The sequence below is a fragment of the Corvus moneduloides genome, chromosome 2, assembly GCF_009650955.1.
Source record: "Corvus moneduloides isolate bCorMon1 chromosome 2, bCorMon1.pri, whole genome shotgun sequence".
NCBI lineage: Eukaryota > Metazoa > Chordata > Aves > Passeriformes > Corvidae > Corvus > Corvus moneduloides.
In genome coordinates, this window is record NC_045477.1 from 46,774,061 (window position 1) to 46,789,459 (window position 15,399).

Here is a 15,399-nt window from a genome sequence, read left to right on the forward strand (position 1 = left end):
AATAGTGGGTGCTCCATAGTTAGTTGCCATTTTGAGAAGGTTGCATTACCTTAATACTCAAATGAAATAAATTATTTAATTTTTCAGAAATTCTCATCCAAATTTTCATGTCAGAACATGAACATTCCATAGTTTCTATTCTGAATAATCCTCAACAGCTGTATTTTGCTACTTTTGTATTAAGCTAAATACAACTTGCCTCCAATCAGGCTACAGTCATTCCCATTGTCTCTATCAGACAGTGAATATTTAAATATTTTTTCCAAAGAGTAATAGTTGAATAGAAAGATATTGAGATACTGCAGAAGCTGTTGCCAAAGAAAGTAAGATTTTTCAGTAGTGATACGTATTTTCATATAAATTTAATGTATTTTCTTAAAACATTTGGTTAATCTGAATTATATTATGAATCAAATCATGTATGTTAAATGGTGTGGAGGAACACTTGTTTAAAGTGTACTGTTGGAATAATTTATGATACTGATCAAGAGTTACAAAAACTCTGAGATTAGAGTGTACATGCAAGTTTAAGAACTAGATTTAAGAAAATCCTTTTGACAACCTTTACAAATCAAAGGAAACTATTTAATTCAATTTTTTTAGCTAAGTTGCATAATTACAAATGTTAATATAATAAAATTATTTACCCAACTTATAAAAACTTAATTCCTGAATAAATACATGTAGCAGTGGGAGTAGCAGTCTTTTTTCTAACGCAGAAGATGTAATGCCAGATGTAATGATGTTTTTAAATATCTGTGCAGATATTTAAATTATTTAATTAAATTATTTTATTTATTTATTTATTTGTTATTAAATTATTTATTATTTATTTAATTATTTGATACAGAACCAAAGACAGAATTTGGTCCTTGCTGAACAAGGAAATGAAGCTAGAACTGAATCTGTTTTAAGAATATATTTTTTCCTCTGAGTAACACCTGTTTTAATTAATACTTTAAGTAAGGAAGTTTGTTATTCTGTATATCAGGACAAAGATAAAAGAGGATCTGAAAATATCTTGAAAGTATGCATCTTAAATATGAATCCTATTTTATGAAAGAAATGTTATAAAAATAGGCAAACGTCAGTGGTTTGATAATTTGCATAATTCATAGCTGTTTTCTTAAAAATCTGTTGAATTCAAAGTGGCAATCTACTTTTCTAAATCATGAAATATTACCTACCCACTTTTTAGTCTTGTCACCAAATGGTGTTTTAGTTTGTATCTAGCCCTAAGCCAGGTGAGACTTAACTTCTATACCAGGAGTGCTTGCTGTTGCCAAGGGCTCTGATTTGACAAATGTCTTTCAGTGAAATGACTCCACTGTCATCTAAGCAGATGAGTCAGATAACCTCTGTCTGAGCCCAGCAAATAGAGTCCTCGCAACTGAAAATGAGATGAGGCATCGGTAATGTTATTATACCAAGCACGTACTTAGCTCCAAAATTGATATTGTAAGTCAAACAGAGAGTTTCATCAGATTCATTACCAATCCTGTTTTGCTGATTGCTCTTTAACAATCTCTACCCACAGTCCCATTATCTCAATGAAACAGTACACTCTTGTTTGCAAAGCAAGTTCTCTAAATAAGTAATTGCTACAAGAAGTACTGCAGTGCAAGCTGGATCTACAAAGCCATTAATTGAACTAGCTTTGGGGCACAACAAGCAATGTCTTGGCCTGAACTTGCCAAGGTCTTTCACTGAACTGGCCTAGAAGGAGGATGTAAGGATCCTACAAGAAAGAAAAGGATTTAACTGGATGGAAATGCTGCATCCTCTCTGTTCTGAAGTTAATGTCATTAGCAGTTTCATTCAGCCACTACAGCGTGTGTGGACTTTTAATATATGGAGAAGTTGAATATTCAGGGTGCAGATACTGCAAGTCAAACATGCTTTTGACTCCTGAGCCAAAAGCTACTTGATTTGAATTGAATGTGTGTTAAAACTAACATTTGAATCAACTTTGAGAATTTTTTTGGTGTAACCATGCCAATATATGGGTCGGCCTGTCTTTCCAGTATTTGGTCTCTCTCCAAAAGGAGAAAATATGTATCCCATGCTGCTGTTAGCTGATACACAGACCAGAAGTTCAATTTCTCTTATTCAGAGAAGTCTGAGGACTGCATTTGAGTCTAATGCTGAGAAGGTGCAGAAACAGTGATGATGTGATGTGATATGGTATGATATATGATATGACGAGTGGTTGACCAAATATAGTGAGCCCACGTGTGTATCAGTTTCAATGTTGGTAGGAAAGTACAAGCTATAGTTATTGATTGAATTTAGGTGACTAGACATACTCATTGTAAACTGAATGAATGTTCCCCATGCCTCATGCTCGTTTCTAAGGGCCACATGCCTACAGAATCAGTCCTGCATTGTCATATTATTGGGAGATTAATCCCAAATAAATCACCTGATGCTCCTTTGGTTCCATATGCCGTAGGCAGCATGAGGCTCAGCTACCTGAAAGCAAGTCGCTGTGAGTGCAAGAGCCCTAGAGCTACTTCTGCTTGTTTTCCACTCCTAGTCATCTAGAATCTGTGTTTAGAGTCCAAGAGAATGATAATACATCCAATATGGTCCTCCCATCCAGATACTCCACAACACAGTGCATCTTACCTAGGATTCTGCAGTGGTGGCTACTCATTTCAGCTGGTTTGGAGTATCCCTGTGTAGATAATTCACTGAGAAGCTAGATGTCAAATGTCTTTTAGACTAGGACATCTCAATCAAGGAGTCTTTTGATGAGCTTTTATGAGGATTCAGAGATGGAATTTGTTTGTAGAAGGCCTTGTCTCTGTTTCTTCAAGCACTTACCTGCTTGGGGGAGTTCTCAAATGATGAAAAAATGCTTCTGCAGTTGAAGACATCCTGTTGCTCCAGTTAGAATCAGTCAAGCAGTTCTGAAATGAAAACTGGTCACACCTTTGTGAACCCTAAAGCTAAGCTGTGTCTTTGGTGCATAAGGGTTTGGCAGCTGCCAGCAGTTTCCATGCTAGTCAACTCCTTTCAGCAATAAAACCTGATTGCTGTCTACAGAGATGCCATTTCATCCTTGCCTTCTGTACAGCTGCATCCCTGCCTCGCTGAGGGCTTTGAGTAATTACAAAATGTGAGTCTCAGCTATATCTGTATGTGCAACAATGTGTTACAGCTCAGGGCCAGCAAATGCAAGCAGTGACAGTCACCAGCATCAGAATAACCAGAATCCAGACCTGCCATACATCTCCTATGTTTAATGAAGCACTCTTTTTACCCCCACCTTAAGCAATAGTTTGTTGTATAACTGCATCAAAGCCCACACCTAACTGATACTTGGTCCCTTTCCTCAAGTCAATAGAAATATTTTTATTCAATTATTTGAATAGGAACAGAATCAAATCCCTGAAACAGAAAGCATCAAGTTTGTTCATCACTGAGGAAGTTGCAATACTCAGTAAATAGTAATTGGTAACGTAAGGAGTCGAGTGGTTTTTGAGAGAACATTATGTGTATTATGCTCTGCCTTTTGATGGAACTTAGCATTGGATCTCAGTGCATTAGAGTAGTTGTTTATTTTAAATCTCTCTCTTTTATATTCCATGTATATTCCATATTCCATTTGCCAGTTATAAAAGGGGCTTAATAGAATTCCACTATCTCACAATACTGCATAACTCAGTACTTTTACAATCTTAAGATGCTCAAATATTGTGGTACTAAGAACATAATAATTGTTTACAGTCACAAAGGTAATAGAAGTGGGAATCATTATATGAAATCCACATTTTTATTGTTTGCATGCATTTTACAAAGTTTGTGTTAGTCCTCACAGATAGTCATTTATGCACATAACCCAAATCTAAATTTCTCTGGGTTTGCACTTCCCAAGTGGTCAATGAGAGTGGGTAATGAGGCAGTTAGGCAAATATGTGAGAATGTGAGCTTTGTGTCAATGCCTAAATTAAATATCTGATGAAAAAAATAGGGCATACTGGAGGACATACTTACACAAAGTAATCCTGAGTGATATGACTGGATTTACTGAAAAAATAAGAACTTTTAGATAAGTTAAAAGTGCTAAGTTTTGTCATATGACATATTATTCTTTATGTCAAAGCCATTTCTTTGTCTATATAGCATTTTCACAATAATCATTGCTGGGAAACCTGAATCGACTAGAAAGAGTGTGCTGAGTAAATTGCATAATTTTTTTCCACATAAATTATTTTTTTTTTCTTTTTTTTTGTCTTTTTTTTTTTTTTTTTTGTCTGTACTAAAAATTTCTTCCTGCCAAAGGCAGGACAGAGATTTCCACTCAGGAGTTTGTTAATTTTCTCCAGTCTGCTTCAGAGCAAGAATTAATTGCTACTTCTTGCTCTGCCTTCTTAAATTTCAAATTTGTCGATGTCATCTTTTGTACTTATTCTATAATATACTGCTTATTTTGTTCTTTATATTCCACAAAAATATGCAAACTCTGTTTAAACCTGATAGCTAATATAACCTACTTTCACCTGATGGGAAAAGGCATGAGGTCAGAGCAAATAACCAAACTCTGAATTTGGTTAATAAAAGAGGAGATACTTTTTGGTGATATTTCTCTAGAATACCCTGGTATTTCACATCATACTTTTCAAAAGTGTTTGTCTTAAAACCTGTGTGTCTTTATAACACTGGAGTGTTGCAGGTTAGAAAAAGCTGTCCATAGTGTTCACTAGAAAGACATATTTCTAAATCAGTCAGTGCTGTCTAGGAATTGTCATTATAAAAGCTCATCATAGGTATTATTTTAGTTTTTTCTTATGGGATGTCTCAGTATATACTGGGTACTTTTAAAAGCTTTGCAATGATCTAGAATTTGGAAACTGTATCTGTTTCCTCTGAGAAAAGTCAGTACATTATATATTTCAAAACAGTAAAATATTTGGCACTGAAAAACCCTGATTCCATAAATAGCTGTTCTAAAAGCCTCTTTCCTGAAGCAAATCTTGCTGAGGAAGAATCGTAGTTGTACTCTGCAGTGGAGTGAATGAATATTCCTTACCTTATGGAATTTAGGCAAAACTTGTTTCTCTCCTTGTCTCCTTTCAGGCCTGCTAAAAAAATAGCTATGATTTTCCATTGAAGGCTGGTTTGATATGTTACATAGCATTACATGTATACATATATAATCTGATTAGTCAGAACATATATTTGAAAGCAATTACCATCTCTTCAGTTATAACTTTTATCAGCGCTAAGCATAATTCATTAGATGAACAATTTATTGGTGTATAGTCAGAGGCCTGTTATGTATCTTTTCTGCTTACATGGAGAACAACCTGAAAACTATTTGGAGTGGAAATATTTTTTTGGGTTTATTGGTTTTTATTTAGCCCTTCCACCTCCTCCTTGTAGTTTGCAGCAGTTGTCCTGAAATATTTTCACGTGGCTAAGCTGGAAGACTGGTATTTTTGGTTTGGGGGGTTTTTTTTGCAAGTTTTCTGTCACTCTTTATGTCAGGGGAGGGGTGAATCCTTTACAAATTAGCTCAATACCTGTGAAATACCTTGCAGCTGAAGCCTGCAAGCCTTCAGATGTACTTACTGAAGTAATTCCTCACTCATTTTTCAATTATAAATTCTATGATAATGATGAAAGAAAGTAAAAAGAAAGAAAGAAGATATCAGCTGGAAGGAATAATTGGGCTAAAAGCAGGAGGGAATGATGAAGAAAGGATGAGGAAATTAAAAAAGCTGAGAAGCAGGTAATAGAAAAAAAAGGTAATGATGAGATACAGAGCCTTGACCTACAATTAGAGGAGAAAAAACTAAACCAATTAATTAAAACCTAATTTAAAAGAAGTAATTGCTGAAAATGGAAGCAAATAAAAATCCTTCTTTGCCTGTTCTGTAGGCTTATATTACTGATAGTATGAACCCTGAGATGTTAATATAAGGTCTGTTTTATGTGAGTACTCGTATGTAAGAGTTTATTGATCATTACATTTTTAGAAGGCAAGTACAAAAGCGATTTCAGCACAGCCAATACAAATGCACTTCTTTTTAATTTAATGCCTGTAGTACTGTATTTCCACTCCACTCCCCCCCCCCAAAAAAAAAAAAACAACCAAGCACCAAGTTTAATAACTTTATGAAACTTGCAACTTCTTACAGAAAACTACTCCTGGAAAAAATAAGGAATTCTCAAAATTTTAAATGCATTACTATTTGTATATTTATCAGTAGACTCAAGGCAGGCAGCTCTGAAAATGTTCAATTCATGAAAAGAACACAAAATAAATACAGCAACAATAATAAAATGTGCATAATTCTCACATCTTCTCCTCAGACTGGAATGGGACACCTGCGTGTTACAAAGGAAGGCCTTCGACTGGAAGGGGAATCTGAATTCTTATTCCCTCTTTATGCCAAAGAAATCCATTCGAGAGTGGTAAGTGGGTAATCTTCCAATAATGCTAAATAAAATCAATGCACTTCTGAAAAATTGAACTTAAGCAAAGTCCGGGCATCTGTCACGGAACCGTAAAGATATATGGGTGTTACTATATCGGTATACACACATATTTCTGTGCACTTTACAAGGTCAGTGTTATGATGCTTTGTCAGAATTAACATTTATCTCTTAGGCATGTGATAAGCAGCTCAAACAGGAATTATAAATGTTATCATATATAATTCATGCTAAAACTTCAAGAGTGTATAGAAAGCTTTTCATTATTTTTACTGAGATTATTTTTTAATATAGGCTTCCCTGGGAAACTGCTTGTTTTGTTTATTAATGCACTACAGAATAGTTTCAATATCTCTAAAATTAGAGGATCCCTATGGAAAAGTTATGATTTCTCTAAAATATATTGGTTTTGTTATTTCAAGGACAGTGCAATATATGGTATGTTTATATATTTATGTATATAATATCTAGAAGTCTAAATGGAAGGACTTAGTATTTAATCTAGTTTACCTAGACAAAAAAGTTTGTTGTTGTTACTATTAGTGAGGTAAAAAAAGAATACCATACTTGGTAAAATATTTATCAAAATTATTAACTTTAAAATGTCCCTGGGAATGGGAATGGTATGGAAGTAGTGGGTTTAGAAAAAGGAAGAGAGAATCTGATTTGAATTTTAATTATCCAGAGGAACTCTGAAACTTATTCCAGTGAATTTTTATAGAGAGATATCTGCTTCTGGCCAATAAAAGAAATATTTTTCAGAACTATTGTCCATAGTCTAACGTCTCACAAAATAAAGTTGTAAACATTATCATCAACAAGAAGAAATAGCCAGCTGTGAGACTTTTCTGAACCTGGGAAAAAAGTTAGTGTTTTATTGCTGTAGCAAGAGAAAATACAAGTAAATTAATCAGAATGATGTTAACATGCTTGATTACTAAAATTTAAGCAATGCCAACATATTTTACTTATATTAAGCTTTTCTTTTTCTTTCTGCAACAAGTATTTCCAGTTTCGGGAACAGCTCTTAATTAAGACAGTGAAATTCCATTACTATATCTGTACTTTCATTTAGTTTCTTATGCTGTATTCTTTTCTGCCTCACAGGCAATGGGAAAACGATTTATGTGCTTAGATGTATTTCCCCTGAGGTTGTTTATCCAGTAAGACATGTAACTTTTTAAGACCAGCACAGCTAATACTAAAGAACTCCCTCTGCTCCCGATGATCATTATGCAGTGTTAAGCTACCATTTGTGCTCTCTTAATATTCTTTTCAGCTCTTAATGCATTTAGTACAATATAGGAAAAAGAGGTGTGGCAGCATCTAATATAAGCTTAGCTGTCTAATGACCCGTCATGATCATTAGTTGCATGCATTAATTAGAGCCTTCAGGCTACTGCTTCTCTCTCCCTACTGACAATTCATCAGAGGTTTTTTGTTTGTATCCTTGCTTTTTTAAATATTTGAACTCTCTAAAGGCTTAATTGCCTGTAGCTCGATCTCCTGAGTTGTCATTTATGTGTTTATTCTCATAATGTTACTTATTTGTTATGCTTTCTTTTTCTAAGTTTGTCTTGGAGAACTGGGCCTCTCCCAGCTATCAAAGCAGCTTTCTCCCTTGCCTTAATAGTTTTCTCCTTGCAGTCTCCTAACAGATTTTCTCACCTAATGAGGTCTCCAAAGTGCTAAGAAAATATGTAGCAGAAAATCTACTTGCTGTGCATTGTCTCTCTGGAGCCTATTGCAAGTTTATGCCTTCATTATGAGTCCAACACAGAGCTGTGGGCAAGACCATTGCATCTTTGCTAATACATTTTCATGGAAAGATAAAAGATAAGCGTTTTAAAATATGTTTCTAGATTTTAATTAGTCTAAACCACGTATGTGGCAGCAGCAGGTCTAGAGTACAGTTTATTCACGCTTTCATTTGATATCACAAATTACTAACTTATTTTTTAAATCAACCAATGGCAGTCAAATGTAATAAGGATGCCCAGATTTGGGACATTGGGGGCATTTAGCACATTTACTTAAATGTACTATATTTACCCAATCCCCAATCTTTGTTGGCCTTCCTATACCAGTTCATACTAACTTACTACCATTAATGTTCATTCTAATACATGGCTTACTTTTTTCCTAAGACTTTCCATTATTTGTGTTAGTTCTGTGAGCTTTCATATTTTCCTGTTAAAATTTACAAAACGAGATTCATTTATTTTGCTCACTTAATTACTTCATTTGAGATAGCCTCTCTACCTGCTTGTAAGGTACCATTTGTTGTCTTTAAAAAAACCAGTGTAAGTTTGACTCCAAATTGTGTGTTGCTTCTGTGTATTTTACTACTTTTTAATCATGTTGCAGTGGTTTGAGGTTCTGTTACTAAATAAGTATTTGTAGTAAAATTCATCACGTAAAAAGTGTTTAAAATTCCCAGGTTATCTCATACTCTAAGCATTAAATTGAGATGAGAATATGCCTTGGGGTTATTTTCAGAGTTTAGTCCTTCAAGGTACTGCATATTCTCTGTCGAGTCCTGAAAAAGTACCAGAAGCCATAGCTGTGAAAGAGACTGATCTTTTAACAATATTCCAGTAGCTGGAAACTCATTTATCTAGGAATGAGTATCTCCACTGAGGTCACAAGCAGGCGGCTTGCTAATACCCTCTTAATATCATGTATTCCCTGATACTTTGGCAACTGAGATCTGCTTAGGCACTTCTTATCACTTATTAAGTTCTTGTCCTTTAGACACAAAGTATGCTTTAGTATGAAAGCACTTGTACTGCAAAAAAGTTCCTCCCCTTTTTTTTAAGTCTGCCAGTGTATTTACAGTTTGCTGATGCAAATGAGCATGGTAAGATTTTGTGTCCCCAGATAATTTTCTGATACTTAATGTCAAGTAAAGACAGTGGCCACTATGATACCCCTGAAAATCAGCCACGTTTAAAGACAATTCAGGTGGTAAGCTAAGTAAAAACATTAGAAGAAACCACTCTGCCTTCCTCACAAATTTTTAGGACACTTTCAAATGCCCCCTTCCAGGTCTCTTGCCATTCATTACCAGATTCATTACTGTCTGTATAGGTAGTCTGATGGGGCACAGTGAACAGCTGGGTCTATCAACACATCTTCCCTTCAAGACAAGGAGTAGCTTGTGGAGGGTCCAATAGACCTAAAGTAGAGAGTTCAATGCAGGTCTAGAAATAAGTAATGGAAATGATGCGTCACTGGGGAGCATGCTTGGTCAACAAGCCCAACAAGAAGCCATGAGTTAACACAATGGGATATTTTGGTGTTGGTGAAGTAATTCCATGCAGGCTGCAGTCTAAAAATAACATGAAATTTTGAATTGCCTGTTGTAGCTAGTCTGGATTGTGGTGAGGTGTGATTGGGATGAGCAAAGATACCAATTACACCTGCTTGGAATGCCCTGAAGTAGCACAGAATGGTGGGTAGGCATGAGGCTCTGATTGCTCAGCAAGTATCCCAGCTCAAGTCATGATTCAGGGATGTGGACAAGCAGGTGCTGCTTGTTCATTCCACTGATACACGTCTTTCTGTCATCCTTCAGAGCAGCAGGCTGGGAGACAATTTGATTTAGACTAACATACTTATTTGTACTGTCATCTGTTAAAGTCAGCATTGATCTATCAGCCTGCCACTTTCTCCATCACTCACTATTGCAGCTTCCTTGCCAGGAGAGTCAGTGCCAAGTGCCAAAACTAAGCCACAGACTGCGAGGACCATTGGGGAAGCAGAATGCACATGCATGTTTCTCACCAAGTTAATACAACGGTACGAATTCTCAAAGTGGAGTGCTCACACTCAATTAAATGACTCTCTTCTAGGAGTCTCAGTTATGTATTGGAAGGTAGTAAATCTAGTACTAAAGCATTTTTTCCAAAAGATAAAATGTTAGCATCCATGTTCATTGGTCCAGTGACACTGATTTTGTTCACCTGAAGTATTCCCTATAATTATTTTTCTTATGATAAATCTGGTGTAGTAATCAGAATCATCTGCCCACATTATTTGATGACATCTGTGGATAGTTTTGTAGCTGCAAAGATCTTTCGGTGACTGAATTGATACCAACAATAGACTAAATTTTGAAAAATGTTCATAATTCTAATTGTCCTGCCTAACATACTTTTTTTTTTTCTCCATACTTCAGGACTCATCACTGCTTCTCCAGTCTACTCACAATGTGACTGTGAATGCTCGCAATTCAAATGGGGAAGTCACAGGCAGATTAAATGTGGGTAAGTCTGAGGGATTATTCCTTGTCCACTGTTTTGGAAACATTGTAATGAATATTTGTATAGAGATTTGAGCATATAGAGCACTAAACACATGATTATTTATTACTGTTATGGTCACATTTGAGTAGTCCAGCTGCCACTTGGTAAATAGCAGCAGTGTATTTTCAATTTCTCAGTTAAGCATTAATTCTTTAAATATTTGAAGCGTTTCTTTATTGCAAAGGTATGCAAGAAAGTTTTCTGCAGAAGTTACCCTTTTTCCTTATGTAAATATCTATCGGTATTTTTCTTGTGTAAATATCTATTGGTAGTTGCAAATCGGTTTCTGAGAAAATGCAACAGGAAAACATGGCTAGAGTCTCTCTTTATTTCCTAGTATTCTAGAGACTAATACATTTAAGCAGACATCCTTAAAAAATTCAAGTTCAAAACTCAGACATTTATATCTTTTACTGTCTATGGTGGCAGTAAAATACATTGGTTTACTCAGTGAAATCAATAGATCTAGACAGATGTAAGTGAGAGATCCTGGCAGCAAGAATAAGCAGACCCTACTCCTTAATCATATTTTTAAAGCAAGAATGGCAACAACATGTGTCAGCTACAACAGAATTTTTCTTAGCCTTGTTATTATTTTTCAACTTTATTTGACTCTGGAGAAAAATGTAACAATTTATTAACTCATTTCTTCTAAGATCCTCAGGCAGCAAAGCATAAATTCCTGCTTATTTAACTGCAGACTGACCTGATATGTTTGAGTCGGTTACTTAATTAGGACCCAGCTGAGCACTGATGAGCAACTTTTCCATGCTGTTGAGACTATGTAACTTCTGTGACAATTCCTGTTCGAAGAGTTACCATTTCAATTCATAGAACGTTTTGCAAGCTTCACTGTTTCCAAACAAACTCTTTTAAACAAAAGGAAAAAAAAAATTATGAAGGAGCCTGCTATTCCCCTTAAAAATGTATAGTTATACAATTAATCACAATTTAACCTTTAAATGTTTTCAAATTCCTTTTTTTTTTAATTCAGTCAATCATAAAGATCTGAATGACTTGTCTGAAGAAAATGTCCCTAAATATTTATCAAAACCTGGCACTCATATCTCATTTTGATCATAATCAAGACTATGAAATGTACAGCTTCATATTATTAGTAAAGTTATTAAATCAGTTCGCATCAATTAACAATTCAGTGACCATATGACGAAATACAAACACATCCATGGTTAAAATTTCTGGGACATTATACATGTGCTAATGATTTCTGTCTGCTGAGTACTGTTTGTGGTGGCCCATCATGGGGTCACATGTGTACCATCACAGTAGTCATGTGCCCATCCTGTCTGCTGAACTCAATTCAGTCACTGTATTTTAACATACCCACGATGCACTTAGGAGACCTTGTCCCAGTGCAAATAAGGCAAGCAGGAAACATGAGATACCTTTGTCAGGTGGAAGGCAAATTGTTTATCTGACAATGTTTCCCCATGAACAGTTAGGAAACTTTGTTGGGGAAAGAAATGTCAGCACTTCAGAGTGGTATAGATCATTGGGCATTCGGACTTCAGCAGATGCAATGTAACTGAGGCCCATAAATGAGCAGTCTGAGATACTCACTCATAGTGTATCTTTCCTGTTAACAAAGAGAACTTCAGTGCTGCAAACAGTGAATTTTACTGAAAGAAACCAGCAGTGACTGGGGGGACAGTCTGTTAAAGTAAATACACAGCTTGACATTTTCAGCCGTTGTCCTTAGCCAGTCATAAAACGCATGCATGTAAGTTGATGGTCCTTTATAAGGAGTGTGACAAATAGGTGTGTGGCTTATTTACTTTATATGCACTAGCCTTTGCTAAAGAGTTACTATCTTCCACAATTGACAACATGATGGAATTATGTCTTAAAACTCTAGTCATCTTATAAATAGGACAAGTTGCAGTTGTGAAGGGGCTGTATAGATAAGCTTGGAATTGTTCCATAGATGACAATATAGCATAGCATCTCTCATAAGATTATAACAAAAATACCTTTTAACTCATAGAAATTGTGATTCAAATGATCTGTTAAAATAATGTAGTAAGTTACTGAGAATGATTTAAATACCCAGTCTTCAACATAAGTAATTTACAAGAGAGATATGAAACAAATCTTTACTTGAGGAGTTTCTGTGAAATTCCCCATATGAAGATAACAGGCACATATGCATTCCCTCATGAATCACTGATATACTGAAAAGACATAAAATGTGAGCAACTTCCAACATGATCGCTCTTGCTCTAAAGCTTCTCCGTGCCCCTCAGTTCATCTGCATGAAATACCTCTTGCAGGAGTTTTCTGGACATTGTAGTTTTTTTAAAACAAAATACTGTAGATGTTGAGTTTTGTACTGTGATCCATAATTACACTGCTTCCAGAAGCATCACTAAATGCAAATATTTTAAAAACAGCTTGCCAAGAAAAGAATACTTTCAAAATAATAAGGATCATAATAAAAAAAAAAAGTCATGTTCTTTATTCTTTTTTGACTTCAGTGTCCCTCTGGATGACAAAAATACCCATTTTGCTTGAATTACTTTATACAAATAAACAAACAACAAAACAGCATGGCAAAAAAAAGGAAATAAGACCTTTATTTAAAGGAAGTGATTGCTTTGGTAATATTTCTAGGAGAAATGGGACTTCAAAGGATGTTGGCTAACAGATAGCAAGGAAGGAATCTAAGCAAGACATAGTTCTGGGAATGTACAGGCTTGATAGTCATAGGGAATTAAGAAAGTTGTGGAGAGAGTTGCTTATAGGCAAGGCAAGGATGTCTACAGAACAGGTGGTAACTATTTTCATTAGAATAGCTCCTCTCTTTAAAATCATGAATAAGATTCAGGTGTCACTATTACGGCTTATCAGCTTTCAAAACTGAAATATCTAGAACTTTCTTTGGTAATCCAAGAAAGCTGCTCATTATCACCTCCAAGGCTGCTGTTCTTAACCACTTCAAAGCCTTATTCAATCCTAGAATAAAACAGCAATGCAGCTCTTTCATTTGTATCCTGAGCTATAATAAATCAACTTAGTGCAAAAAACTTGTCAAACTTTTTCAATAATGAGTGATGATAAATATATTATGTATAAAAGAAACATATAGTCAATTATCAAATGCTTAAGAGCAACATTGGTAACAAACAGTAAATGATGCTTTACCTAAGTAAACGTAGGCTTCTATGTACAGCTTATCAGCAGATGAAAATAATCCAGTCAGCTTTTGCAGTTGTGCTCCAGTCATGGATAATAAGTGAATGAAGAGCAGCATGTTTCCAACTGTCACTGCTGAAAAGTAGGACTAGATTTTTAAGATATCTTTCAAGGATCATGTAAGGAGATTTCGACCTACAAAAGACCCTAAATTCTCCTTGTGATAGGACTTTTTTAGGAGAAAATTTTTAAAAAATTGAAAAACTTTAAAAAAAAAAAAAAAAAGGAGGTTTACAGAGTCATGAAAGGTCTGTGAGAACAGATTGCAGTAGAATGGATTGCTGATCCTCTTCCTAGTTCAGTCATTTACACCAAGGAATAGTAACACCAGTAGCTTCAGGTCAGGGGTTCAGTTTAAAGTGTTTAAATCTTGAAGGAATTTATTTAGATAGCTGGATTATGAAGCTGTTCTGCATTGTTAAGTATGAAATCAGCTTCACTCAGAAAGCATGGGAATATGGTGAAAGACAAAATGGTTTATGCAGTGTGAAAATGGAATTACAGTCAAAATTCTGCTTAGAGACTATTTTCATGTCTGTAACATTAATCTGAACTGTTGGTACAGTGAGAGTATTTGTGCTATCCCACCCCTCTTTTTTCAGACTGGAACAACATTCTGAGGAAACAGATCACTGTCAGTACCTCATATATTGCTTTAGCAGTAATAATTGCCATTTAGAAAACTACTGCTTTCCAAGTCAAATCATGTACGGCTTTCTTATCAGCGCTTTAATATTTCATTTTCAAGTGATGGTTTTTTTTCATCAGAGGCATAAGAGGAAGAAAACAGTGCTAAGGAAACATGATGACTCTAAGAAGGGTTTGATCTTGTTTTCACAGAGAAAACCCTGAAGCCAGTTTCATAAACTTAGTGACATTGTAAAATCATTTAGCTTTTCCTTCTTTATTTTTCCCAGAAGTCTTTCATTAAAAACCCCGTTTTTGTCCAAATAACTTCTTTCTTATCTTTAAGATAAAAGGCAGAACATATTTCTTGAAGATCTTTGTCTGCAAGAAGATGATTATTTATTTGCACAACTTTAATTGCTGTCTCGCTGAGTTATAAGAAAGGAAGTTACAACACAGGAGCAATTACTAGGAAGATAAATCTGAAAATTCATTGAAGTATTTTTGAGGTGATTAAATCTTCCTATGATCAAGAATTTACAGTATTTATTCCAAGGGGATTAAAGTAGGAGTGTTTACTTCCTAAAGTATAGAAATTTTAGCAATCAGTGAATCTGATCATATCAAGACATACATGCTAGTTTTATTCAAAAGTAAAATTTGGTTAGATAGGCAAGATTTAGAGAATGACAGGTAGCTGCTAAAACATCCTACAGACTTTTTAACCAATTCTCTTTTTTAAGAGAATATGCATTAAATGCATATGCTTTTAGTCCTTTGTGAGACCATTATGTATTTAAATGTTGAA

The 15,399-nt window shown here is 35.0% G+C and overlaps 1 protein-coding gene across 6 annotated transcripts in view; it reads left to right on the forward strand.

The window, feature by feature from the left end:
• SGCG (sarcoglycan gamma) overlaps positions 1-15,399 on the forward strand; it is a 109,403-nt gene that overhangs the window by 60,236 nt on the left and 33,768 nt on the right. For all 6 annotated transcript variants that reach the window (XM_032099429.1, XM_032099426.1, XM_032099428.1 and 3 more), the window contains 2 exons: positions 6,322-6,423; positions 10,625-10,712. In XM_032099429.1, the coding sequence (XP_031955320.1) occupies positions 6,322-6,423; positions 10,625-10,712 (190 nt within the window). The remainder of the gene's footprint in view (positions 1-6,321; positions 6,424-10,624; positions 10,713-15,399) is intronic.